This window comes from Acanthochromis polyacanthus, chromosome 6, assembly GCF_021347895.1.
Source record: "Acanthochromis polyacanthus isolate Apoly-LR-REF ecotype Palm Island chromosome 6, KAUST_Apoly_ChrSc, whole genome shotgun sequence".
NCBI lineage: Eukaryota > Metazoa > Chordata > Actinopteri > Pomacentridae > Acanthochromis > Acanthochromis polyacanthus.
Genome location: NC_067118.1, coordinates 21,317,196 through 21,344,429, shown reverse-complemented (window position 1 = coordinate 21,344,429; position 27,234 = coordinate 21,317,196). Strand labels below are relative to the sequence as shown.

General features: G+C 40.1%; 1 protein-coding gene across 5 annotated transcripts in view; it reads left to right on the top strand.

Annotated features, from left to right (window-relative positions):
* The first annotated feature begins 1,083 nt into the window (after nt 1-1,083).
* rgs19 (regulator of G protein signaling 19) overlaps nt 1,084-27,234 on the top strand; it is a 43,807-nt gene continuing 17,656 nt past the window's right edge. The window contains exons 1-2 of one of the 5 annotated variants that reach the window (XM_051949694.1): nt 1,087-1,377; nt 13,835-13,942. In XM_051949694.1, coding sequence (XP_051805654.1) covers nt 13,928-13,942 — 15 coding nt within the window. In that variant the 5' untranslated portion in view covers nt 1,087-1,377; nt 13,835-13,927. Of the gene's footprint in view, nt 1,378-13,831; nt 13,943-19,417; nt 19,717-27,234 lie in introns of those variants that run through there. The other 4 variants (XM_051949693.1, XM_051949691.1, XM_051949692.1 and 1 more) reach the window with 4 other exon arrangements.

Here is a 27,234-nt window from a genome sequence, read left to right as displayed (position 1 = left end):
GTGTTTGAGGACATGCAAACCTTGAGATTCCTGGAAAGAAGGAGCCATTATTCATTAAGGGTGGTTGGTGTTGTTTTCCCTTCCCTAACAGTCAACCTTTCTTGGTATCTGTGTTATTTTTTGTTCCTGGTTTAACTTGATGATTTGTTGCGGGTTGATTGAAGTGAAGAGTGCTGCAAAGAACCATGGCATGCTGTAAATCCAACAGTGAATGCGAGGATCAGAATTTTATAAATGGCCTCAACTGACATCTCTAAATAGAGGAAGAGAAGCAGAAGAGAAGAGAAGACATTTGGATCTGGGGTCTGAAATGTCCAGTGCTGCTCTGTGGTGTGTTGCTGTAACGCTTTACTTGTAATTGTGTGACTTGTCTAGGTGTCACATTATCAATATCTCTTAATGCAAAATTAAACATGCAAATATATTCTAGAAAAAAAATCAGTAATTTGAGTAAGTCACATTTGATAGCAACCTGGTGTTGAGTAAGTGTAACAACCATTTATAAAAATGTTCTTGTACTATTGTATTGAATAGCAGTAAAGCTATTTTTATACACAAAATGCACACTAGTTGCAGTAGTAGAGTAACATCGAAATAATTATATACACTCACATATACTTAGAAAGACATATAAATATATATACTGCATATTGTTATCCATATTAAACTATTTTAAATGCAAGACGCACAGTAAGCCGATATGCACGCACACACACACACACACACACACACACACACACACACACACACACACACACACACACACACACACACACACACACACACACGTGTGTGTGTATTATATAAGTATGAGTAAAGATAATTTATAAAAGTATGACTAAGTATTAGTTAAAAAAAACTATTTATCAATAAAACTTATGGCTATTTTAAGTATAATTTTAATATATATATATTTTTATCTTATGTGCATTGCTATACAACAAATCAAACTGATCGAGCAGTCTGCCTAAAGTTTGATTAGACAAACTTCGGGTCTCCTGCCTGGATGGACGTGTGGATCCGCGCATGCGCTGTTCCGCCTCTGTCCGCCAGGGCGGTGATCTCTCTCGCTCTCTCTTTCTCTCGCAGTGTCGGCGTGGCTCTCTCTACCACTCTCTCTCTCTGGGAAAAACCCGAGCAGGAGGAGAGCAGTAGAAGGGGGAGGAGGAGGAGGACTCCTTCTTCTTCTTCTTCTTCTTCTTCTTCTTCCTCCGATACAGCCGCGGCGGCAGGATATTTAGAAAAATTAATTAGAAAAGGAGAAGCGGCGCACGGAGCCCCGCGGTGCGCAGCGGCACAGGGAGGAATAAACGCACACGGATGTGCCTCCGAAAGCGCAGCGGATACCGCCCTCCGGACCTTATTAATGCCAAGATTGTGAGTATGTGATCGGCTGCAGAGAGCAGGCTGACGGCGGGGAGGGAGGGGGGTGGGAGGGGAGGTTCTCACTTTAATTCCCCCCTTCTCCGGTCTCCAGTCAGCGGCGGGGCTTTTCCTCGCTCCGCGGTGTTGAGGAAAAGGTCGGTCTCCGTAATTCCCCCCCCCCCTTCTCTCCCGTCCCTGCCTTCCTCACCCCCTCCCTCCCTCCTCTCCTTCCTTACCTCCTCGGTTCCTCCTCAAGAACAAGCAGCCAGTGTTTGTCTTGTTCTGTTTCTTTTCAATGCTTTTCTTAATGACACTGACAGCAACTCAGCTGCTCGTGTTTTCTGCAACATGAAGCAGCTCACTGGGAGAGAACAGGGGAAGAGGTTTCTCATGTCTGCAGATTCTCAGTCATTCAGGTCATGGCAAAAACTAAGAGCTTCAGTAAAATAAATAAATAAAAAAAGCAAGAACACTTCTCTGTTTGGTTCTTGGAGCTTTGTTATTGTTTTTTTTTTTTTTTGCCCTCTGTATTTAATTCATTCAGCTCTTATGTGTAGTCAGTTTTGTAGACGTGCAACATCTCCAAGAACCAAAGAGGAGAAGTCCTCTTTCTTTTTAGATCGGCTTTGTATTTTAGTTTTGGTTTCTTGCCTTCTGTTTGTCTTTGTTTCAGCTGTCATGTGTAATCACTTAGCTGTTGATTTCCACTGAGCCTGGTATACATGCGTTACACAGGTCAGAGAAGGCCCACGTCAAACCGACATGTGTGACCACCAAATCTGAACAATTCTGAACTTCATTCATTTAAACTGCATCCTAGAAGTGTTTCTTTTTACTCTGCCAAGGAAGGCGGAACGTTTGTGTGACAATCGGCATACGTTTGTGGACAACATTTTTCAAAAAGGCTAGAACAGATTTAGATGAAATTTTGAGGGACACTTGGACCACTTTATTAGATTTTGGCAGTGATGCGGCTTATAGTCTGGATACACGGAAGTGTGAAAGATTTCTGTGTCATTGCGAGATAGCGACATGGCAGCACTGTAACTATGACAACAAGTGAACACTACATCAGCTGCCTGCTGATGATCACATGATTGCGATCCTACCACAAATTGACCGCTGCGGACTTATTGGGACTTATCCATTGGAAATGATACAAGGAACAATTGATTAAATTGTTGGGGTGTTTCCAAGTCCCATCAATTCCCGCCACCTGCTACATATTTAGGTCACGTGGTACGATATCCATACATAATGTACACATGCACAACACTGTTAGTGCAAGGTTGTTTTGTTTGTTGGTACATCTATATTACATAGCCACATTCTATGGTGCCATGATTTCTGTCACAATTTTTTCTAAGATATCAACTGTTGGAAATGATACCACGACTGTGCAGCCTTGCAGGAGGACTGCACTCTTTATATGCATCAGTGCAGCTTCAATGCAGCTTCAGACATTAAGAAATGGATATAGTCTCGTGTTTTGTATATTTTTTTGTGTTTTTTTTTAACTTTCTGTTTGAATCAAGCAAAAGGAAAATTGCAATATAAAGGACCTGTGGTGCAGTTGATGTATTTGGGCATTATGAAACAAGTTTAACGTAGCCTAGATGCCTTTATCTGGCTTTTCTAAGGCAGACGCAATGTGGTTTGTGCTGTGCTTGCCACTGGGGGGCGATGCAGAGCGCAGAGTGAAACAGGTGGAGTTTTGCGAAAATTGTAGCAGGTCACTCATGGTACGCATCCACAGGACTTTTCTGACATTTACTATAAGTTGTTAAGTTGTAAGCAGCTATGCAATCCATTCTGGGAAGGTCGTGGTGAATTTTCCACCCTTCATTTGCGTAAAATTTAAGTTTAGGCCACTTTTTGCAAGTCAGCCAATCAACACCTCTGAAAGCTCATGAGAACATTTTCAACTAACTGTTGCTGATCTAAACTGAACAGAGATTCAGCACCTTATTTCATCGCCTCACATGTTTTCCGAAACACGTTTTGGTGAACTGTTTTGAAGGCTTTCAAACGAGCTGCTAAGGTTTAGGGTCCAGGAGCAGACAGCGTGCGAGTGAAACATTTGTCCAATCAGGGTATAGATTCCTTTACAGGAACAGCTGTCAGTCATCTGTCATGACACCTCATAGTTGTGAAGACGTGCCCTATCAGTTGATAAAATATGCAAATGTGACAAACTCACCTCATTAAGTCAATTAATAAACTTAAGTAGGTATGTGTAGAGCTATTCAGGTGAAAACCATTTTCTGTATATACCAAAGTTAACACACACCTGACATTGACTACTTGCATAGAAACTTGTTCTGGGTTCCCTCCCATGGTCTGATTACAAAAGCAAACTGTCATTAGAAAGCCCAACATCAGCTTTTCCTCTGTGTTGTCTTCTGGGATTCATCACAGCGGTCTAAGGTCTTATTGGTTAAAATTTGTGTGCGAACTAGTTTTACATGTTGAGCGCCAAACTGCTGTGGCACAACGCAAGTTATTAGAAATAATGTGTTTCAGGGTGCAGCAGTGCCATTAGTGCACTGTGTGAAAGGGCCATAGCAACCGCAGTCAGGCGAAGCGATCACATGAAGCTGGTTATCGACTTGTTAAGTCAATCCAGAGTTTCTGAATCTAGCTATGAGCTTGTTCACATAAAAGGGGCGTCATTGGCAACAGATGAGTAGACATGGACCAGTCAGGAGCTGCGTGTTTCTCACAAGAATATACGACAAAACTAAACCGAGGAGAAATGTCTCAGAATATAATTCAGGCTAAAAGTAGCACAGCTGCTTCAGCCAAAGTCAGGAAGGAAAGCAGGTGTAACACTGCAGATTGTGTGAAGGTGCAAAGTAAATAGACTTAGAGTTTATTAATTTCACTGCCTCATGGGTGCATCTTTGCTCTTAGGACTCCACAGTATTTTGTATTGTTGCGGTGTACACGTGCAACAGTCACATTATAGGAAATGCAGTGTGAAACAAGCCAAATTAACTCTAACAGCTAATGCTACAACTGTTTTTGTTGCTTGATTTAAAAAAGACAACTCACATTTCCCATTATTCATCTACAAGATAAATGCATATGATAGAATGGAATTTACTCGTCAATATTCTTAATATTATGATACTTAAAACTAGGGCTGGGCGATATGACCAAAATTTTATATCCCGATATAGCTTATTTTATATCCCGATACGATACACATGATATAGCATATTTTTGGTAAATTCGATGAATGCTGCTTTGTTAAATTCAATGAAACTGGTTGTTCATCATCTTGTTGTTTAGATTGTTCTTCTGAGTCGAGTCCACCGTCTTCCTCCATAGCTGTTTATGTTTTAGCCGCGTGCCTGGGCACGTCGGTGACATAAAATACTGCCGTAAAGCGTGTTTTGCGACACTGCGATATAAACTATAGGATCTTCACATAAAATGATAGACATTTTCTATCGTCCAGACGATATCTATCGTCATATCGCCCAGCCCTACTTAAAACACACAGGGTTTGCTGACATGCAAAGTATCTTCCAGCTAGTGTCTTCATAGATACACTTTCATTTCCCACCACCAGCACACTGCTGCAGGTACGAAGAGGCAACACACACCATCCCATAATATTAGCGGCATTGAGGAGGGAAGACACCCTCCTGTCATTGCCAAGATCATCCGAACTATTTGTAAATATTGGCTTTTAACATGTCCTCTCCTTGTAATGCTGCGCCGTATTGTTCTGTAAAATGTGCTTTGTTTTTTTCTTTTAATGTGTTCATGGCAAAATAAGCAAGTAACATGACTGAATCAGTGAAAAGGAAGATTTGGAAGATTTGGCTGCAAAAAGAAATTAGTTGCATGGAAATGTTTCAGGCAAAGAGGGGATGATGTTGACCAAACACAGGTACTCTGTTGGTAATTGTTGCCACCACACGAGGAAACACCACTAATGTGTTAGACCGTTTAAATCAGCTCCACAAATCTCTGTATGATGAGTGCAAAGCCAGATCTGAATGTCATCCAGAGTAAGAAACTATTTTGGACGCCTTTGCGAGTGTTACACCATATGAGAAAGGTTCCAAAATGCATTATGCCAGAGGCACCCGCCGCCAAAGTCACCCCAATCATTTTAGATGGTATCATTATTTCCAAATAGTTATTCAAGTCATCTGATGCATATTCTTGTCTTTTGTCATATAATACCATACACCGATCAGCCACAACATTATGACAACTGACAGGTGAAGTGAATAACATTAATCAAATGTTTACTATGTGATGTGCTGCTGGAAAACCTTTGATGTTGGCATCAGTGTGGATGAGACTTAGACACCCAGATAAACATTGTCACAGACCAAGCATAGTCTTTCATGCAGATGACAGTCCTAAATGTCACTGGCCTACCACCACTTCGCAAACACATCAAACAGTCAGGAATATCTTGGGGAACAGGACAGTCACCCAAGATGTCGATTTTTCCTCCAAACTTCCTAGACCCCATTCTGATCAAACAACTGGATGCAGTGGAACAAGTATGATTCCCAGAGGCCTCACTGCACAGCCTAGAGTATCCACAGGATCCACTGTCCTGGTTCCAGATTCCATAGGACACCCTGAGAGGTCTTCTGGTCCCGGCCCAATGGTTCAGAGGACTTTTGACCACATAAGGAGGACCAACATAATTCCATAATGTTATGCCTGATCGGTGTATTTCGCAGAAATATTGCAAGGCCACTTTTTCTCTCAATATTGTGCAGCTCTTGTTACTTAGCAGTATTCTTGTGGTGCGTAAGACATTTTGTCTTTATTGTTACTGCTACAACTCCAGCGATGTTAAACCCTCCTGGGAGCAAGTAACAAATGTATCATAAAAATAGACTTCAAACTGGCAGTGAAGCTTATTAGAAATTAAGTCAATAAGTCAAAGACCTCAGTTCTTTAATTTTTATAGCATTACATTCCTCACCTAAAGCAAATAGAGCAATGACATTTCTTAGAAGTTTCTTTCTCAGTATAAAAATGAAAAGCAATGACTGGAGTTCCCTCTACTGAGGATCTACATCTCTTTGATCTACACTCATCAAGGAAAGAAGGGGTTTAACCAAATTTTGAAATTTCTACACCACTCGCTATTCATAAATCAAACTTCATGAACTCTTCCAGGAATGGTGATGCCATTTTTGTATTACAGAGATCTGTAGCACAAAGCAGGATTTGGGGATACCCAAGTAACTTGAGGTTTTCAGGGTGACAGTAGGTGTTTCATTCTTAGCTACTGACACACCAACTGCTGCCCAATCAATTGTCTTGGAAAAGTCATCACCATTCCTGGAAGATCCCATAGAGTTCAGTATCCAGACAGTGAGGGAGGATGGTACGAGTCTTTAGAGTCCATCTAAACCCTGTTCTTCCCCTGATGAGCAGAGATATGAGAGATGTGGATTATCAGTGTGAGGTTGGTTTTGTAGCACAGTGTGATCAAGTGCATTTAATTGTTGCATCCTTGTCCTATGTACTACATTAAATAGACTGAAGAACTCATGATAGCCTGTGATTCTAGCTGTTACTTGTCTGACAGTGACATGCTCCCAGTGGATCATGGATAAATCTTGAAACTAGCTCCAAGATGAAGGTGTTGGTGGAGTATTAGTTCTTTCATGGGAAATAGAATTTAGTTGTATGGAGCCCTTTGTGGCTCCAGAGGGAGCTGTGTGAAGTCAGAGTCACGTTGGTTGAGCCTAAAGAATACAAGTCTGAAAATGGTGGGTGTGGAGTAGAAAGGTTTAGCAGACTTCTATTCCAGACTCAGTTTGAGCCGATAGGCGTTGATCAAATTGTCAGTGATCAAGTTGAGACATTTTGGGTGCCAGGGTTTGACAAGAAAGAGGAATGTGTGGAGTGTTGTTTCCCCTAGGATTTTTACTTGTTTAGATTGACTTGACTTTGCCTGTGTGAGGAGGTTTAGTGTTTCTGTGTTATTTTGGAACCCAAAGTCCCTCCAGGAATACTACTTACTCCACTAACTCTCATCTTGATGTCACTAGTTTCTTGAACAGTGAAGTCAAAATGCACTGTTGTTAGCGTCCTGCTGCAAGAGTGTACATTTTTAACAAACCCCACTCTTTGGCAGGTTTAGTACTTTGATCTGTCCATTGAGATCTGATCCCAGAAACCACAGAAATTCAGTAACACATTCAAAAAGTCAGCCGGGTATATTTAGGAGAGGTACAACAAAGCATAAAGTACATATTTGTCTTTTCTTACTCTGCTTTTGTGGTATGTTGAGTTTACAGTGACCTTGATGTACTTGACGGCCTGTTTATGTATAAACTGATGCTCCTACAGCAGTATAGCAGAACCATAGTACAAACTGTAGTGTTTTCCTGGGGATTTATAGGATTCTGATATGTACTTTCTCCTGTTTCTAACCATATAAGGTGTCACCCTTGTTTAGGCATTTTGAAGAGGAAGAGACACAGAAAAGCAGAAATGAATGTGTTGTTGTGTTGAACTTAATTTGAATAGAAATGGGATTTTACAACTCCTCGTCTAATGAATTCCTTTTCATTAATCACACAGTGCAGCTTTTGGTGAAGGCATTGCACGAGGAGATGCTTTTTAAATAAAGAAGTTGACTTGGTAAGAAGTGTCAGACTTTAGACGTCCGGCTCTTTGCATTTCCTCTGTTTTGGGTGTAGTGTTTCCGTGGAGCTGTTGGCTATCGAATTTCAACATCCATCTCCTTTTATCCTCATAAATCCCTGTCTTTTGGGGTCCTTTACTGCAGCCGTTTTGAATTACATACTCGGGGGGGGGGGGGGGGGGAAACAACAAGAATCCTCTTGAAAGAGAAGTGAGATTTGTTTTTAGGTGTCACAGGGAGGTTTGTTGAGGTAAAAACCTTTCTCTCATGTGACTGAATTAACCCGGCTCAGGGAAGAACACTTTGATTGGGCAGCTTCAAACACATTCACAGTGAAAGTGCCCTCAGAAATCGCAAGCATTTACATTCCTGCTTTATATGATCTGTCATTCATGTGGGGGTTTGCACACAGTGCTTGTATACTGTGTCACCATGGAAACCAAACAATATCAGCTCCCACTAAAAGATGTCTGTGGCTAATCATGGGGTCTCAGCCCTGAGATTAACCCTCTGAACTCCAAATCCCACCGGCTGCTTTGAATAGCATATTACCTTTCAAAAACGACCAAAGGAAGAATTGTTGCATTTTGAACTGTCTGATACTACTTAAACGACTTATATAATGTGTCATTTTGTTTCATTTAACCCTTAGGTAAACAAGTAATAAGTGGTCCATAAGTGGGTCAGAAATAACTCGTATACGAATCAATGTGTTTTTAATGCCATTTTGGTTAAAAAATAATAGTTTGTGTTATTGTTTGTACTATATTTTTGTCCACACAAGAATGATTTCATGTTTGAAATATGTTTGTTTTTCATTTCATAGCAAATTTTAAACACTTTGATCATTGAAAAAAGAAGATTGTTATTACACAGAACAGCAATAGAAGAATGCCAACATTCATTTTAGGCATTTTTCTACTTTTTTCCTCCAGCTGTTGCTGCTCTTCATCCCTCCAAGTTTGTGCACTTCATCACCTCTTGTATGATATTATCAGTGACAAAGAGCTTTGAGTAGTTATACAAATATTAAAACTTCTATAAAGGTATAGAGGGTAACTCAAAATAATTAAATGTAATGATATCAAAACATGTTTTTGAGGAATAGCTGGAACATTAAATGATAGCAACTTTTCATTACAAAGATATTGCAAGAAAATGACCTCATCGAGTCCTTCTTGACCCACTCATGCACCTAAGGGTTAAAGTAGGGCTGGGCGATATGGCCAAAAAATAAAATCTCAGTTTTTTTTAGCCATCTTGGATGATTACGATTTTAATCGATTTTTGTTGTCTCTTTGCGGTCTGTTTGCTATGGCTAGTGCTAGCCATAGCAAACAGTAGCTGCGAGCACTTTTGCCATTCTTTAGGATGCCTCTGCTGGAGGTGCTGCAAGAGGTTAGTTGTGCTGCTACTCTTTGTTTTCACAGTACTTTTGCAAGCCTTTCACATGACTGTAGTTTGCTCTGTGTCAGTCTTGTCAAAGCCGAACCACTTCCATATAATCGATGTAACATGAGGCCCTTTTCTCGCGACCAACTCTTTGTCTGCTGTTGTGTCCTCCATGACGGCGGTGTGTGTTTTGGCGGAAGGAGATGAGAGGTGGAAGCAAACGCCAGTGCACAAATCGTGAAAGACAGAAGAAGAATCTGTATTGTTATATAATTTAAGCTCGCCTCGATTTTACGATGTGGCAAATTTTCAAATCGTCAGGTTTTAAAAAAGCGAATTAATCGAATTAATTCGATTTATCACCCAGCCCGAGGTTAAAGGTGTTATTTTATCTACATTAATATTTCATCTAAGAAATTTCTCAATGCACCAAACAGATTCTGTTAAAAGCAAAAAAAAAAATTCTACACTTCTAATCACCACCTTGAAGCCACTGGTGACTCAGCTGTGACAAACAGTCAAGTGACAAAAATTCGGGAGCTTATCAGCTGAAGTGCTGTGCTGTTTACACTAGGCAGAAAGGGGGCAAATGTGAAAGTATGGAGATCTTTTTTCCCCCTTATTTCCAGTATTGGTAACACCTGTTGACACTAACAATAATGTTGAATCAAGGTTCTTTCAATTTTTGTACATTAGTAATCAGAACAATTCAATGTTCATTTTATTTTTTGTTTTTTCATGATTTCTGCGGTTTGTAATGTTGTTCCACTGCAACAGATGACATTTCTTGACTTGAATTTCTACTTGATAGTTGTGCTGTTTCCGCAGAGGAATATACTGCAATGTAAAATGAGCCCATCGTGAGTAATATTGTGACACTAGCAAATAAAAAAAAAAAAAGAAATGCTCACAAACTGCTTGGAGTTCAGAGGGTTTAAACCTACAGAAGCTCTCAGATACTGACTTCAGGATGATCAGGGTTCTAGAAGTAGTTTTTTTCCCCTTCTTCTTGTTGCCAGTTGGTACATACTTCCTCTCTCTGTGTCTTTCTTCATTGTGTCTGTTGCTTGCTTCCCCTTTTTTTTGAAGTTGGTCATCTCCTTCCCTTCCTACATCGCTGTCTCACTATTTCTGGCTTCTCCTTTGTTTCTCTTTTTGTCTCTATTCTGTTGTTTCAGCCTGCCAGTCGATCTTTATTTTAGTGTGCTGTTGTGTGTATGCGTGGTAGCCGTTCTCTTTTGCGTGTGTCTTAATTATCCTCTTTTGTTGCTGGTGGGATCCCTCTGTGTTGCTGGTTTGTCCATAATAATCCACATGAAATCAACGTTCTCGTGTCACCATTGACGTTAGATGGAAACCTTAGATCTCAATATCAAATGTTTTTTTCTAGAACCTACAAAAGCTGCTTTATTTGTAATTTGATGAGTTTTGAGGCTATCCGGTGGAGTTTTGAAAGCATCCCATCAAGAGCACATCTCTTTAGCACCACATCTATAATGGTATTTTGAGCCACATTTTTGACTTTATGCAAAAAATTGCAGCTGCTGCGATTTGGATATTCCACTTTACCATATGGCAATTTTGTCCAGACTTTTTCCTACTCCAATTAGGTGCAGAAATCAGCTAACATTTCAAGCTGTGTGAGTCAGCAAAAGAGAGAATTATTCTTTGTTTACTAAATGAAAATCTTAAGATTCCTCTTGACATGATTAAACAGTCAGTGCCTTTGGATGACAGTCGCACTGTCAGATATCACTTTAATTGATTTCTAAGAAAATTTCAAGGCACAGTGCATGCCGAGAATTGATAGCGTGTAATGTTCACAACACATGGCACCTGATTTGTACGGCGTCAACAAAAAATATCCAACATGGGTCCTGTCACGGCGCCCCGTAGCCAGATAATCACAAGATTCCTGGTTATACCCAAGATGGGAACTGCTGTCTTCTTTCTGTTGACTTTCAATAACGTCAAAGATGTTACAACCCTCCTGAAGCACTTGCCAGGAATCAGAACTACAATCCATTAAACTTAGTGAAGCGAATGAATAATGGTAAAATTTTCATACAGAAGTTGGGATGTGCTTGAACTGAACCCATTGCTTACAAAGATGTTCATCAGAAAATGTGAATTTATGTGAGTCTGCTATCTTATTGACAGTCCTATTTCCTAAAATGACTTCTTAGCATCATTAGCTTTCCTTATTTAAACTAATTGACAAGATGAGCAACAACCTTGCCACTAATCTCTGTCTCATGGTTTCAATGTGGTGTTCAAGTCACTCACTTGGAGGAGGGTGGTGAGTTTCAAAGGAACATGAACCCCAGAAATATTTTTTGAAAGGCAGCTGCTTTTGTAAACTTCACAACTACAAGTTTTCCTACTGCCTACTAAAAACGGTGAATAGAAAAAAGTACACGCTTTTTGGCTGCCTTTTTTAAATCTGTCTTCATTTTTATTTTTTTGTTGCCGATATGTTTGGTTTGCCGTTCACCTTTTCATCTGCCTTTTAAATATGTTTTGATGCAGTTGGTCTAATGATGCTTTTCTCTTAGTTTGGCTGAGTAGTTGTCTTTTTGTCCAACTTGGTTTGGTGTCGTATTCACTTATGCTTTAGGATTTTGTTTAGCCTCTGGTCCAGTATGAACCGGTACCTTAGTTTGTCCAATATTCTAAAATATTCACCCCTTTATGGGCCAATATTCACCAGTGATTTAGACATGTACATCACTTACTGACTGATACAGTAGTCAAAATAATGGTAGAATTTGAGCATAATTTGAATAAAAACTAGTTAACTGATTCTGAGGCTGAAAATATATGGGTCACTGCAGAATTGGAGGACATTCGGGCTTCAAAATGTTTGCAAAATATGCCATATTCATCAAATATAGGCAATAGATTGTAAATCAAAAAGTTTGTGTTTTATTTGTTGTTTGCTAACCCTACTCTAATCACAGTAACAGGGCTGCAAATTCATGCTAATGTGAGTTCGATATTTAGCTGGCTGTTACTATAGACCAAGAAGGCAAACATACTGATGTAAAAAAAAAAAAGTACAAGTAATTTGTCTTATCCTGATAATATGCACAGGGTTGCATGAGGTAGAATGAGGCATTCACTCAAGGTCAAGGTGTCTTTATTGGTGTTCCTTGGGAGAAATTTGTCTTAGACAGAGGAGTCTGCTGCACAGGCAACACATACCACTCATACAATAAAATGAACAGCCAGATAAAAGAAATATCTGGGTAAAGTAAACATCCAGAATAAAAAATAAATAAATGAATAAATAAAATAAAAGCACAATACTTTGACCATGTTGGTTAAAAACAAAAGTTCAGTGTGCAAGCTCAGCATTATGTATATATAAAAAATTGTACAGATACACCCGTTACACTGTTACACACGGTTATCTGGAGGACCTGACAAGGCAGACAATCTTATGAAAATATGAAAAATAGAAGAGAGGAAATAGTTTTGTTCTAAGCATTCTTTTGGAAAACTGTTTGATGATGTTAATTCCGGCATTTCATGTGATTCGCTGTTTTCTTCTTCTACCAGCTAAACAGGTTTTTCTAACAGGGTTGTTCTGGGACACACATTACATGCATAATAATTATTTTAGATATTATGTTGATATAAAAAAAATGCTCCCAAAATTACAAGAGACATCAATGAAAAAACAACAACACCAAAAAAAAAAGGAGATTTAAATTTCATTTTAACTGTTTTATTTGAGATTCACTTTGGTCATCAGTGGAGTGGGATACAAGGAAAAACTGCATTTTAGGGGACACTCCAGACTTATTTGGTATTTTAAAAGATATTTTTCAAACATCCTTTCTTCTAGTTTTTTTTTTTTTTCTTAGATTTGGTCTCAGGACAAGTACATTTACACAACAACTGCATGTTTTAGTATTTTGTACATGGACTATTTGAAATTTCATGTAGAATGTTTTCCAATTCTGAAATGACCCATGTGACTATTTCTACCATTCTTGGAACATTGTGAAACAAATCAAAGCTCTGTTATTGATGTAGGATTGTTAGGCTGACAGGCACATGACTGGTCCACACACACTCACTATGGCCTTTTTTTCTCTCCTTGTGTATGTGTGTGTTGGTGTGTGTGTGGGCCTGCGTACACCCATGTCGTCGTGGATACATGTACATTCCTTTGGGATTTTGGTGCGTTTTGTGGGTGCTACATCCTGCCATGTGTACATTCTCTGTGTGTGTAAATGGTGTTTTTGGTCCATTGCTGTGTGTTCTTGTGGGATTCCACACATATCCACGTATCACTGTGTACGTCGCTGTGATGGATTTGCATTGTACACGCTTCTGTGTGGCATATTTGTGTGAATGCATGTTTGCATGTGCATTTGTGCATTCCCCTGTGTGTGAATGTTTGTATGGATGTGTGTATTTATAAAGGAGAGGTCCGAGGCAGAAGGGGGGATGACATGCATGTGTCCGGCCTGCTAACATCGCTGACGACTCGCCCACTAACCGACTGCCCACCCTCACGACATGGCGGATGTACTGGTAAACCAACTGCACCTCTTCCTCTGTCCTCTCTCTGTCTCTCATCCTCCTTTTCTTGCCTTTCTTCTCTGTTTTTGAGTTTCGCTGTATGAAAAGTGCCAAATAACAGGCTTACACATATAGACAGTGTGTGGAGTTGTTACACCACTAGTAATGGCTTCATGCAGAATTTTTAAGCTCTGGTTTGTCACAGGAATGCGTGAATAAGAGGCCGAATATACTAAATGTAAATTTGTTTTCAAGAAAACTTCTCAGTTCATTTCAAATTTGCCTCAGACTTTTGTATTTCTGTTGTGAGGCCCTTGTTATACTTCCAAAAGCAGTGATATCCTGCTACAGAGACAGTAGTGTTAACAGCTTGCTGTAATAACACTGTTTTCACAGTGTCATCCCAAGAGGCATTTTTCTGCTAAACTGGGCAGAAATCTAAATTGTCCAATTTGACAGAAAATAAACGATAAGAAATAGACTGATTTAACCCTCTAAACCCCAAGCATCTACTCATGTCACATTTTTACTCTGTGCAGCATAACAGTTGTCATGAGTCACAAAAAAATTGAAAAAAGAAGAAAATATAATTTCTTTGATGACATATCATACGAAATTGTAAAAAAAAACAAAACAGGTTTAATGCTTTTTCAAGTGCTCACAATGGTTATCAATACTTTACAAACAAATGGTGGCTTTTCATGTCATATTTACTTTAATTTGTTCTGTTTAAGCACAGCCTGTAGTTCATGCTAGTTCAGTCAAAACATCCTAGACTCTTTGGAGTGCAGACCTTTTTTTTGTTTGTTTATTTGTTTTTTTTTTGTTGTTTTTTTTACAGAATCTGGTCAAATTAACTGTTTATGTTCGGCACATTTTTAAATAAGACATGCACTCTACAGTGAAATATGACAATTATTAAGCTTAGTTTTGGTTAAATTTCCAGACAGACTATTGAAAAATTAAAAAAAATCAAGTAGTATTTCTGCTTTTACAGTTTCTGTCTGGCAAATTTGGTGTTTTTTTTTTTTAAAGACAACATGCCTTACAGCAGGCCAACAGGTTTTGAGGTTTAGAGGGTTGTATGGCAGCTGTGGGATTGCTCTCCTCTGCCTTTACCATTGATTGATGTGAAGTGTGTGCTGCAATACTTTTAGAGTAAATCCTTAGCACACTCACAAGCTCCTTCCAAAAAGATGCTGTATAAAATGGTCATTTGGAGCGTATTTGACTATATGTGGATCCTGAATTGGAACAGTATTTGGGCTGTAAATGAATGAGAACACAATTACAGTTTCAGTATTGTACCTGCACCCTCAGTGATAAAGGTACTTTCTTCTTTAAGTTCCATGTGATAGTTTGACTCTGTTAGTGCCCATATCAAACTGGTCGGTATCGGCAAGTCATTTTTAAACTTTCAGTTATTGATATTAGCGTTGACCACTAAAATCTAGTATCATTCCAGCTGTACTTTACTTGAACTTGACTATTTTGATGTATCTTCTCCTCTTGATTCTCTTGAATGAAATTGTCTTTTATTTTCCACATCACTGCTGCTGTTGACCAAACAGAACTGCTGACAGCTTGTTGCGCTCGTATCCGCTTGTACTTTGTGACACTTGTCCCTTATATTTAATTCTTCAACTCTTGATGTCTCACTCTGTCCTTTAGTTGGTTTCTTATCTCACTGTCCCCCCTTGAGTCCACTTTTTTTTTATCATTACATCTCTCTCTCACCCATTTTTCTCCCCTATCTCTTTCTTTAGGCCTTACTTCCACTCTCCCAGATTCCTTCACTCCCTCAACTCTCTCTTTCTCTCCTTTGTTTCCTGATGCAAGGCCATTGTTAAGTTAAGGTAACTACATGGATGTTAGGAGGTGCAGTGGAGCTGCATCTGTTTCCACTTTGGCCATGTGGCATTTTCTTGACAGCGACTTAAAGGTGGAGTTTGTGATTCTGGAAAAGGGTTGTTGATATTTAGCTAGTTAGCATTTGCATATCCAGATAGTCCCTGATTTACCATTTCACTTCCCCGCATTGCAGTTAACGTGTTGTGAAATAGAGTTGTGTGGATTTGCCACTTTGCTTGTTTCCCATGTACAGAGTGAGGACTGTGCACAGACAGAACCTTTTTTCAGTGCATACACAAAGCAAACAGCTAGCATGCCAGGAGGACATATATGTATACAGAGTTTGCAAAAAAAAAAAAAATTTACTGTGTCAGTTTTGTTGAGTCAACCTTTTAAGTAAGAAGTAAAAGTAGCCACAGACTTTCACATGTGTGCTATGTGGCTAGGACTCGGAGATTACAAAATTAAACTTGACAACAATGAACACCAGTCTGATATAACATTCTGATTACTTGCCTAATATTGTGTTGCTCCTCTTATTGCTGTTAAAACTCCTCTAACCCAGTGGGTCATGGACACAGGACCACTGGGGATGTCCTGTGGCACTGGGATGGTGGCAGTGGATCCTGTGGGTTGTAGACTACCTAGATCAGGCTTATCCTGGCACATCCCACAGATGCTCAATAAGATTTGGACCTGGGGAGTATGGCACTCCTGAGCAGTTTTTGTGGTGTGTTTGGATGTACAGTATTGCCCTGCTGAGGGTGACAACAGGCATCGGGGACTGCTGATGCTGTGGGGGTTTAGGGGGTTAGGGAGTTTCTTGACCTGCAATGTTTAGGTGGGTGTTACATGTCAAACATCCACATGAATGTCAGGACTCAAAGTTTCCCAGCAGAATGTTGCATTACAACAAGATGATCGGTGTTATTCACTTCACCTGTCAGTGGTCATATTGTTGTGGCTGATGGGTGTAGACTCGACTGGGGAAAAACCTGTGACCAGTTGGGATTGTCAAGGTAACGTTCCTCTTGTGTCTGAGTAGTAGGCGGTGAGGTTTTTTTCACCCATCAGCACCTAATTGTCTCTAATTGTGCTGGTTGTCTTGACTTTTCTTGGATTGTTATAGTCAGAGGGATCTGCTGCTGACTACGATGAATCTCAGTTTGTTACTAAAGTTACCAAATAACAAGGCATGTCATCTTTAAAAAAGAAAAAGAATAAAGAAATCGACTCATGCCACAACCAAGACATTCTTGAGTTCTCTCCACTTCTATCAATGATAGTGCTCCTACTGAAGTGCAGGACTTTATATTGCCGTGAAAAATGACCCCATAGTGAGTAAAATGCCCAGAAGGCTCGGGGGTTAAATTTGTCGCCTTTCCTTTGCGATATAAGACCACTGCCTGTTTTCTGAAGATATTCAATGGGGCTGATCTTCTTTTCATCAAAATGAAATTTCATCTGTCATTACTGGAGGCTCCATTTATTTCAGGCAAGGCATCACACCTCACTTTTTATATTCTGCAGTAAACCCTCACCATATATCTGATTGTTGAGTATCTTATTTCAAAGCAGTGTGCTTTTAATGTGCTGCTTTAGCAACCTCCGTTCTTTGGAGAGAGCTCTCCACAAGACTCTAGAGCATGTTCTTCCATTCAAGCACAAGAGCATGCACGAGGTCGGTTGTAGATGTTGGGCATTGAACTGTAAGCATTTCAGATCATCCTTGAGGTATTGCAGAGTTGGGTCAATTCTTTCACACTAAATTGGAATAAACATTTGTTTAAAGGGTATTGTCATGTTGAAAGGAGAATGGGATTTCCCCAAACTGTTTGAAGCATGTCACTGTCAGCAGTGTTATTGTATGCAATGAGAATTCCCTTGTTTAGATTTAAGGGGCCGAAACTAAAAACCTGAGCCAGATAAAAGTACATTAAAGTATGCAGGCAGAGGTATCAGACATTAGCTTAGCAAACAGTTGACTTCTACTTTTTTCCTTTGTTTTCTTACAGAATTTCTCCATCAAAGAACACATGCAAAGATACAGACGATTTGTATAGAGGCATACCTATTTAATGCATTAATGCCTGAGGCATTTCTGTATCTTGAAAGATACATAGTCCAACCTTGTGTCTAGGTCTATGTTAGCCTACAATTAGGCTCCATTCTCAATTCTCTGATTTAATTTTCGTTTTGAAATTAGAATTCTCTCAGTTGTGACCTTGAGTGACCATTAGTCTTCAACTTAAAGGGGAACTTTGTTTTTTTTTCAACCTGGGGTCTGTTTCCATATGTAATTTCATACATGTGAGTGATGGAGAAATTAATTTTCGACATAGCTCCAGTATTTAGCCAGGCAGGCAGCTTAGCAGCTCAGCTAGCAGCTTGGCTAGCGAAAAGTATGGGGCAGCTGGCCCCCCCGCGTCAAAGTCCGCCCTAACATGCTTTTTTCCCCACACTGACCGGCTCAGATAGTCTCAATGAGTGTCCCACAACATACTAAAAATGAGAAGTGAACGAAAACCTCCACATTACCTGGCGATCGCTCTTCGTTGTGGTCTGTATCCAAATCTCAGGACGCTAGAAAGCAAATCTCGTTCCGAAATCGGAACGAGATTTGCTGGGGCAAAAAGCACGTTAGGGCGGACTTTGACACGGGGGGGCCAACTGCCCCATACTTTCGCTAGCTGAGCTGCTAGCTGAGCTGCTAGCTGAGCTGCTAGCTGAGCTGCTAAGCTGCCTGCCTGGCTAAATACTGGAACTATGTCGAAAATTCATTTCTCCATCACTCACATGTATGAAATTACATATGGAAACAGACCCCAGGTTGAAAAAAAACGAAGTTCCCCTTTAAGTTTCTTTTTTTGTCGTTGCTGATCAAGATCCTGGCATTTACAGGGAATTTTGATGGAAATACTGTCCTTATTCCAGGGTGGGGAAGTGTGAGTGTACATGTTGATATGAGGATGCTTCCTCCAAACCTCATAAAGGCACCATTCAGTAGTTGTAGCTGTTGCTGTTGTTACAATGTTCAAAGTTTAGAGATAAACTATAAGTCTAAATAGGCTTTTAAATGACGTAAACCAAACACAGCGCAGCATTTGCAGAAGAAAAAAACTATGCAGGAAATTGTCTTAATCTTAATAATGTTTAGGGCTACTGATTAATCTGTTGATGTTGTTCGTTTTCAATTTTCATTTGCTATCTGATTAGTTTTAAGCAGGAAAACTCTTTGATTAGTTTGACGAAAATATCACACTTTGGTAGACTTTTTAACATGTTGGAAGCTTGGTGAAGTTTAAGTACCAAAATTGGTGTATGTGATACATTACAAACAAACATAATCCGTCAGAACATGTTTCCTCAGAATGTAATTAGGAATGCACTTAAGTTACATATTAAAATATTTTGTGGAGACTGGGTTGCATAGTCTGATTTGTGAAGACTGGTGTTCTCGTGAAAGACAGAGAGACATTGACAAGTCTCAACTGGACTCCAGAGATGGCCAAGTTCAGAGCAAGAAGGAATGTAAATGCTGTTTTTTAGCAGCTTTCCCCTTCTATTCATGCCATGGTGGCATGAATAGGGCCATGCACTCATAACTGGTAGGGTTGGGTTGGTGTGTGTGTGTGCGTGTGGGTGTGTGTAGACAGCAGGTCTGATTCATCATGTTTCAGAAAGAAACCAAGAAGCTCCGTGTGTCACAATACCACTGACTCTGTTTCCTGCCTCTCTCTCTGTCTCTCTCCATCTTTTCCTGTTGCCTTGGACTGCCTTTCGTCTCTCTTCCTCCTTCGCTGGAGTGAAGGCATGTTGATTGATGGAATCATTGTAGCGTTAGCAAAAGAGTGAGCGAAACAAAAAAGAAGGCTCTGTTTGTTCTTTCATTCACTCGTCCATCGCTGATCCACAGTTGAATCGTCTCGTCTCTGGTGAGCTTTGCTGCTGAATGCTTTCTCTGTACTCAAAGTTTAATGTGCCAGTTACTGAACAGGCTTTGCTTATTTTGTGCGCTCTTTAAAGTTTGGACTTAATAGCTCAACAGACAACTGTTAGTTCTTAGATTAACCCTCTGGCTGCCCATGCTGTCAACATGTTGATAAGAGAGTCTAGCAAACAGTGTTGCTTAATAACTTCGATGTAAATGACTTTATAACCCCTCTGTGGTTTATTGAGGACATTCTCAGTCGTTTTGCTGATGAAAAACTTTCAACACCCTGTCAGATATACTTGAAAATGCGTTGTCATCAAGCGTCAAAAAGGACTGTTGTTCTCAGTTCCTGAAAAGTGGATCTGGGGTCTTGAGGGGATGTGTAGTTTAGCATGTTTTGGCTGATAAATTATCTACATATGTCACTGACATTTTCTACATCAATTTTCAGATTAATTGTCCGCTTTTGAAATGAGCATTAGTTTCTGTTTATTGTTAAATGTTTATTTAAATTTCTATGAATGTCCTCAGCAACAGCTTGGTTGATTGGTTGATTTTCAATAAAACATACAGTACACTTCTGAAATCAGGCTCTTTAGTATGCTGTGTATGCATGTGTGTAATGCTGATGCCAGGAGGGAAGTTTGGTATATTCAGGGATGCTCCAGCATTTGAGACTTGGTATGATAATCTGGTGTCAAAGAACAGGATTGGGGCTGGACAAGAATTTTTTTCAAACAGATCAGTATTGGCCTAAACCTTAAAGCAATAATTGGCAGTGTTAATAATCAATAATAAATAAGTTAGTAACACAAATAGAACAAGGTGGACATCTTTTCTGTGCTGATCTTGCTGTCTTAGTCATTAGATAAATGATATGGATCAGAGAGGCGGTTCTGTTAGCTGTGCCACTCGGCTGTAGGAACACTATCCTGGTTGATCCTGGCTTGCCTTAAATGCATGACTTGTGGCTGGAGTCTGTTAAGTTCCACAGAAGTCTTTGTCATGATACCTGTTGCTGGTGAAACTGCTTTCTGCTCCCCATCACTGAAATGTTCCCAGTCAGAGTAAATGCTTCCCTGCTTGCCACTGTATTAACCCTTTGATGCGTAACATGGATCAAAAGTAACCCAAAACCAATAGAAAATGGGTATCTCCTGATGCAGTCAAAGGGTTAAACGATAAAAGGCTTCAACTGGTGGAACCACCAGGTACTACAGCTAAGCTTCAGTGCATTTTCTAGCATGCATGTAGAATACAGGGTTTCGCCGTCTTTTAGAGCCATTGACAGTGGGACTTTTGTTGTCTGCCACTGGATTCAAACCTGTGAGCTTTAAATTGACAACAAAAATGCATTTTTGTGAATAGTTACTTGTGTTCAGAGGATTTTAGTGGGATGCCAGCATGTTTTTGTCGACTTAAAGAGATCCTCTTTAAAGGGGCATGTGGCGGCTTGTGCGGTTGTAGTGGTGTGTGGTTGTGGGTCAAATATAAGTAGACACATGTGACATTGCAGATGTGTTTGCATTACACTGTACTGTTAATTTGAATGCACATGTGAGTAGTTGTAGCTTAATTGTGTGTATCTCATCAGTGTGTGTGTGTGTGTGTGTGTGTGTGTGTGTGTGTGTGTGTGTGTGTGTGTGTGCGTGTGCATGTTCAGACAGGCTTTTCCTTAAAAGGAGAGAAGATGAATTTGGAGGCTGATATGGTTTGTCGGCGCAGCCCTCTGGTGAAAAACCTTGAATCTGTCACCTCAGAGAGTTGTTAGGCTGGATTTATAGACCCACTTAATGTGTGTCTGTGTTTGTGTGTGACTGTTGTGAAGTAAGAGGGACTTTTAAGTGTGAAAGCAACAGAGTGTGTGTGACATTTTCAAAGAAAAAGTAATGAAGAGGGAGAGATCCCAAGAGAAGGAGAGCAGCATAGTGGATACAGTGTGTGTGTGTGTGTGTGTGTGTGTGTGTGTGTGTGTGTGTGTGTGTGTGTGTGTGTGTGTGTGTGTGTGTGTGTGTGTGTGTGTGTGTGTGTGTGTTTGTCAAACAGTGCATTAGCAAAGGTTTAGCAGTGTTCAACATGTCATGGCAGGAGATTGGAAGAGCTCCTTTCTTCCATAAAATATTTCATCTTTTTCACACACTGGTTCCTGAATCTGACTCACTGGAAGTCACCTGTCCTGTATCTTAGGAAGAACCTTGGAGATAAAACCATAGTGATATGTACTAGTGATCAACGCATCAATAGCATTAAGTAAATGCCTTCATGAGACGGACTTCGCTTTTTAAAGGACTCCTCCTAGGCGACGCATTCCCAGCGGCCTCCTACGAGTTGACATCGGGGTTCCCACAGAGAACTGTGTGGGGTCACCATCTGGTGTCCAGTGATACCAGTCCAGGCCAGCCATTAGGAATCTGATGTCACTTAACCAGCCCATTCTGTGGTACATTATGGTCTGTCTGTACTTCATTATCAACCTGCTGGTAGGGCTGGGCACGTTAATGCATAAGCCCTAATTTTTCTGTATTCATCTTTCTGTATACAATTGATTGATCCTCAGGCGATTATAAATTACATTTTATGTCAATCTATCCAATAGTTAACATTAACATGCCCAGCCCTAGTATTTTTTTTTTTAATTTTTGTTTTAATGTTAAATTTATTACCTGTGGCTAATGTGTCTAAATTCAAAGTAAGGTGGTCAAAATATTTTTTTTTCTTTTGGTCTTTAATAAAAATAGGTCATTGGAATGTTCAAATTGATAACATTTTACTGTGTTACAAGAACCAGCAAAACAAAAAGAATCGGGAGGAACAAACATGGTAAATAGCCATAAATACCCCAGAAGTAATCAACTATCGCTTGTTGCTACAATAACTTTACACTGCCATTAATGGCAAGATTTAATATCAGTTAAATAAAAACACAGTAGAACACAGGTCTGCTTCTAACCGAGCAAAAACATTGTAGTGGCAACAGTTGATTGTAGAAGCTGCTGCCTCAGGTTGTCAAATTTTGTCATATTTTTTTTACTTACCAAGCGGTTGATTAGTCAGAGCTACTACAGATGTGTTTGTTTGAAGAGTTACGCTGTTGGCTTTTCCGAAGTTCCAGCTATACTTGAAGTCTTGCATAATGATAATACACAGGTGCAGCCTCGCCTCCAGGCTTTCCTTTTTGTTTTGTGAGCTCACTTTCAGCTCTCTCTTTATATAAAACCACTGACAAAACATGACAGAACATGAGAGGTAGTGGGATGAGACTACTCACTTATAATGCCGGGAGGTGTAAGGTAGTGTGAAAAGTACTATGAAATTTCTTAGTTCCACAAAAACATTCTTGCATGACTCAGGCATGCTGGAAATGGGCCCCTGCAGAAAAATGATTAACAAGTGCAGGCTGAAGAAAAGATCTATAGCTATGACTGTGTGTGAAGAGGGGATGTCCGGATCTGTTCTTCAAAGCTGGGATGGCAGTTAAGGAATTGAGAGCCTGGTAGTTTTAGGGAATCCTCATTAAAACGGTGATGTCCTGTTTAGCAGTAATGTGCTGCTCATCTAGCAAAATGAATTCAGTTTCCCTCTTTGTAACATTTTTGACGTTGTTGCTGTCTCGAAGAAATTTGCCTTAAAAAATTATTCACCAGTACAGCCTTTGCCCTACCTAGTGACCTCACTATGTTCTGCTGAGTGTTTGCTTTGTAGCTGCTGTATCAAACTGTTAGTATGGAATGTAGCTGTGTTACAACCACCTCATGAAAACACTCTCATTGAAGACATTAGAAGAGGCAGTTGGATTGCTTTTGTTTTCAGATTTAAAATGTTTCCACACTGCAGACATTATAGTCACATCTTGTCACAAATTCTGCTCTCCTTCAACACTCCAGTGCGGTAGGTGGCAGTAATCCACTTTTAAGATGGTTTGCCAGCCAGAAGGAGAACAACAAGTGTAACTGTGCACTTCATTTGCCCCACACCTATGTAACAGCGAACATAAACAAAGGATCGGGCTCAGCTCTGTCCTTAATTAAGGACTACCAATCGATCAGTTAAGCAAGGCCTTAATCAACCTTATCGGTAATAACTAAAATAGTTGCTGCAGGACTTTGGAGATGTTTTGTTTTGTATGATTTCCATCAGTGGAGCCCAAACACAATATCCTTCCATTATCTATACACCAATTAATCCTCATTGGGGTTGCGGTGGGGCTGGAGTCTATTCCAGCTGACTTATGTTGAAGGCAGGGGACACCCTGGACAGGTCACCAGTCCATCACAGGGCTACTTGCACAGACAAACAATCACATACATTTACATCTATGGATGTTGTAAAGTTACCAATTAACCTCAGCATATTTTTGAACTGTGGGAGGAAGCTGGAGTACCCAGAGAAAACCCACACATGCACAGGGAAAACATGCAAACTCCATGCAGAAAGATCCCAGGCCGGCCAAGATGTGAACTGGTGATCTTCGAGCTGCAAGGTGAAAGTGCTAACCACCAAGCTGCTGTGCAGCCCTCAAAAACAACGTGAAGTTCTAAATTCTCCAGAGATCTTGTGTCCATCTGCCAATGTGCTTGACACACCTCAGGACTAATCTCATGGACACAGTGCTACAGTCCATTTCTGCTACTATTGATATATCCTGTAAAAAGTGCAAATTCACAGCTTTTCAGAAACATCCATGGGATCTTCTGGGTTTGATATGAGGTGCAATGTGAATATCCAGTGTATATACTATTGGTGTTATGAATAGAACCACATGTGCTTTATTAGCCTGTAGAGTTTTAAAACAAGCTAACTTCAGTCGGGGTACAGAGTACAATGTAGACAGATCACCCGTCCATGACTGGGCTAACACAAAGAGACATACAGACATGCTCACACTCATACCTACAGCCAAGTTAGAACCACAAATTGACCTGCCATGCCTGTCTTTGGACTGTGAGAGGATAACCCACAGGATGTGTATGCAAACTCCATAGAAATTCTCCAGCTGACAATTCAGAACTTTTTGCTGTAAAGCAGCAGTATAAACCATTTGCGTACCTGTTTTAAAAATAGGTTTAAAACAATCCAACTAAAAACAAAATTTTATTTTTTGTAGTCTCGCCCTCTTTCTCGGTTTCCCTTTCTCTTTCATTTCAATTCTGTCTTTTGATCTATCATTGTGACCTCTCAGTCTCACATACACACAGACACACACACAGGGCGATCAGGTGGTGAGATTATGGAGCAGTAATCTCTCAGATTAATACTTAAAATGAACGCTTAATTACTTAAACCCTTCTGGCAGCCACAGCTGCGTGTGTCTGTGTGTGTGTGGTGGGAGATGTACGTGCGGTACACAAAAGCCCTGGCAGTGCGTCTCTCTGAATTCAAATTTCATCTTGCTTTGTTGGCATGGTACTCAGGTCCATCTGTGCTGCCAAAGCGCCAAGAGAGAGCAAACAAACCAGTACAGCAGATAGAAGGTGATCTCAGTAGGGCTATGAAATAATGACCAGGACGTTTTCAAATCACATCAAACTGCTTACATGTAACTACAATTAGAAAACATATGGACTCACAAGACAAGCAAATATTGTTTCTGTTCACACGAATAGGATCAACTCCACTCCTATAATAGGACTAAGGTCTATCTGCAGTTAACTTACTGCTAGTTTTGCATTTGAAATTGTTCCCATCTATCGTACAGGTGGCTAACAAAATAATTTGTTTCATATTTCAATTACTGTAGACTATAAATATGTATTTTTTGTTGAATTCTGACGGATTCCACAAGAATGTGTTTTCCAGAAAAGACTGACTAAAGCAAAAAACTGTATTTCTTCTTAGTGGCTTGTGGAACAGCCCAAGGCCACATTCAGAATGACTGCAGCCCCGTAAGCAGAAAGAGATATTTATGTGGCTACACTGCGTCATCTGCGGCTGGTTTCACAAAGACTTTGAAGACCATTCAGAGATTAGTCTAAGTCAGCTTAGCGCCACAAAGAAAAAAGACTGACTTATTTAAGTCTGAAATGTTAACCACCTGATTCCTGAGCTAACACCTGTGTTGGCTGACTGAAAGGTGTAAAACGTGGCTCATAATATGGGGTTTGCTGATTGTATGGTTGACAAAGTAATGCGGCGTGAAAGCTGTTTTCAAGACTGCAGAAACGTGTTGGAAATTGAATGATATTTACTTTTTTGTCCCCGTTGTTGTTAAAGTTTCCTTGTTACTATTAAGTTCTTAAAGGACATACATGTTTACTTCGTTGATGGAGTTGTTCAGTCAGCCACATTTTCACTCCGCCAAGGAACTGCGCTGGTTTGTCTGTCTGTTTGTCTGTTAGCAACATTACTCAAAAAGGGACCAATAGATTTGGATGAAGTTTTCAGGGAAGGTCAGAAATGACACAAGGACTAAGTGATTAGATTATGGCAGTCAGGGTTTTCGCCAGCGCATTTCAGCGTAACGGGGTGTTACACTGTCAGTTTAAAAGATTACGCTGTGATTAGGGCCGCTATGCTGCCTTTCAAGTTGTGGTATTGTGATTTGAGCACATTTGCTTGCGTAATATTTCCATATTTATGTGAGAAAACTTCTTTATTGGGGCAGTTGGCGCTGTGAAAGAGAGTTATTTTGACAGATAACGCCATGTGCGTTTGTTTTTATCGACTGGGTGCCTATCTAGGTTAATTTATGTCTCCCCACCTCAGCCGTACTTTCCTGTCGATTGACCCGTTCCCGTCTAAAATTAAGAGTCGCTTCCAATCTCGGGGTTACAATTAGCATGTCTCGGTTGTTTCCGTGATGCCATGTATGGTGAATAGTGACCTAAATCACGAGCATTTGAAACATCTGCGTGACGCTCATTGGCTGACATCTGGGCCGGCCGCTCGCAAGATTTAATGAAGGCTATTGCGCGTGCGCATAGTGTCAGGCCGTCCTGACGTGCTGTTACGCTGTAAAAAAATCCTGGTGAGAACCCTGGCAGTGGTGCGGCTTATGGTCTGGGTCTGTGGATTTGTTAAAGATTTTCTTTTTTTTTTTTTTTTTTTAAACACTGCATTTCTGAAAATGCCATATGAGGGAATGAATCCTCTTGGTGGAGTACTGCTCTCATAGTACTTTTCAAGTTTAGGTTAGCTGAAGTTTTTATTCTGGGAAAATGGAGTCTTAATCTAGCAAAATCTACATTGTTCACATTTTGGTTTGCTGAACCTTGTGAGTTCACAGAGTTAGGTCAAGAACCATTGCAAAGCTGAATATCCAACAGTTCCTTTTGTTTTTCTTGTTTTGTTTATGGCTCTGATAACTACATTATAGTGATTTTTAGAAAAAGAAATACCAAAAAACATTTTGGGGATCAGAGGGATTCATGTATCACTTGTTAAGAGTTGAGACTTCTTCTCCGCAGAAGCATGAAAACTGTTGTATTGGACTCATCTCTCATGTCTGTCTGACAGATTTTCCTTTAGAATTATTTTAGCTGTAAAGATGTTGGCAGACACTTTACAGAAAATATCACTCTCA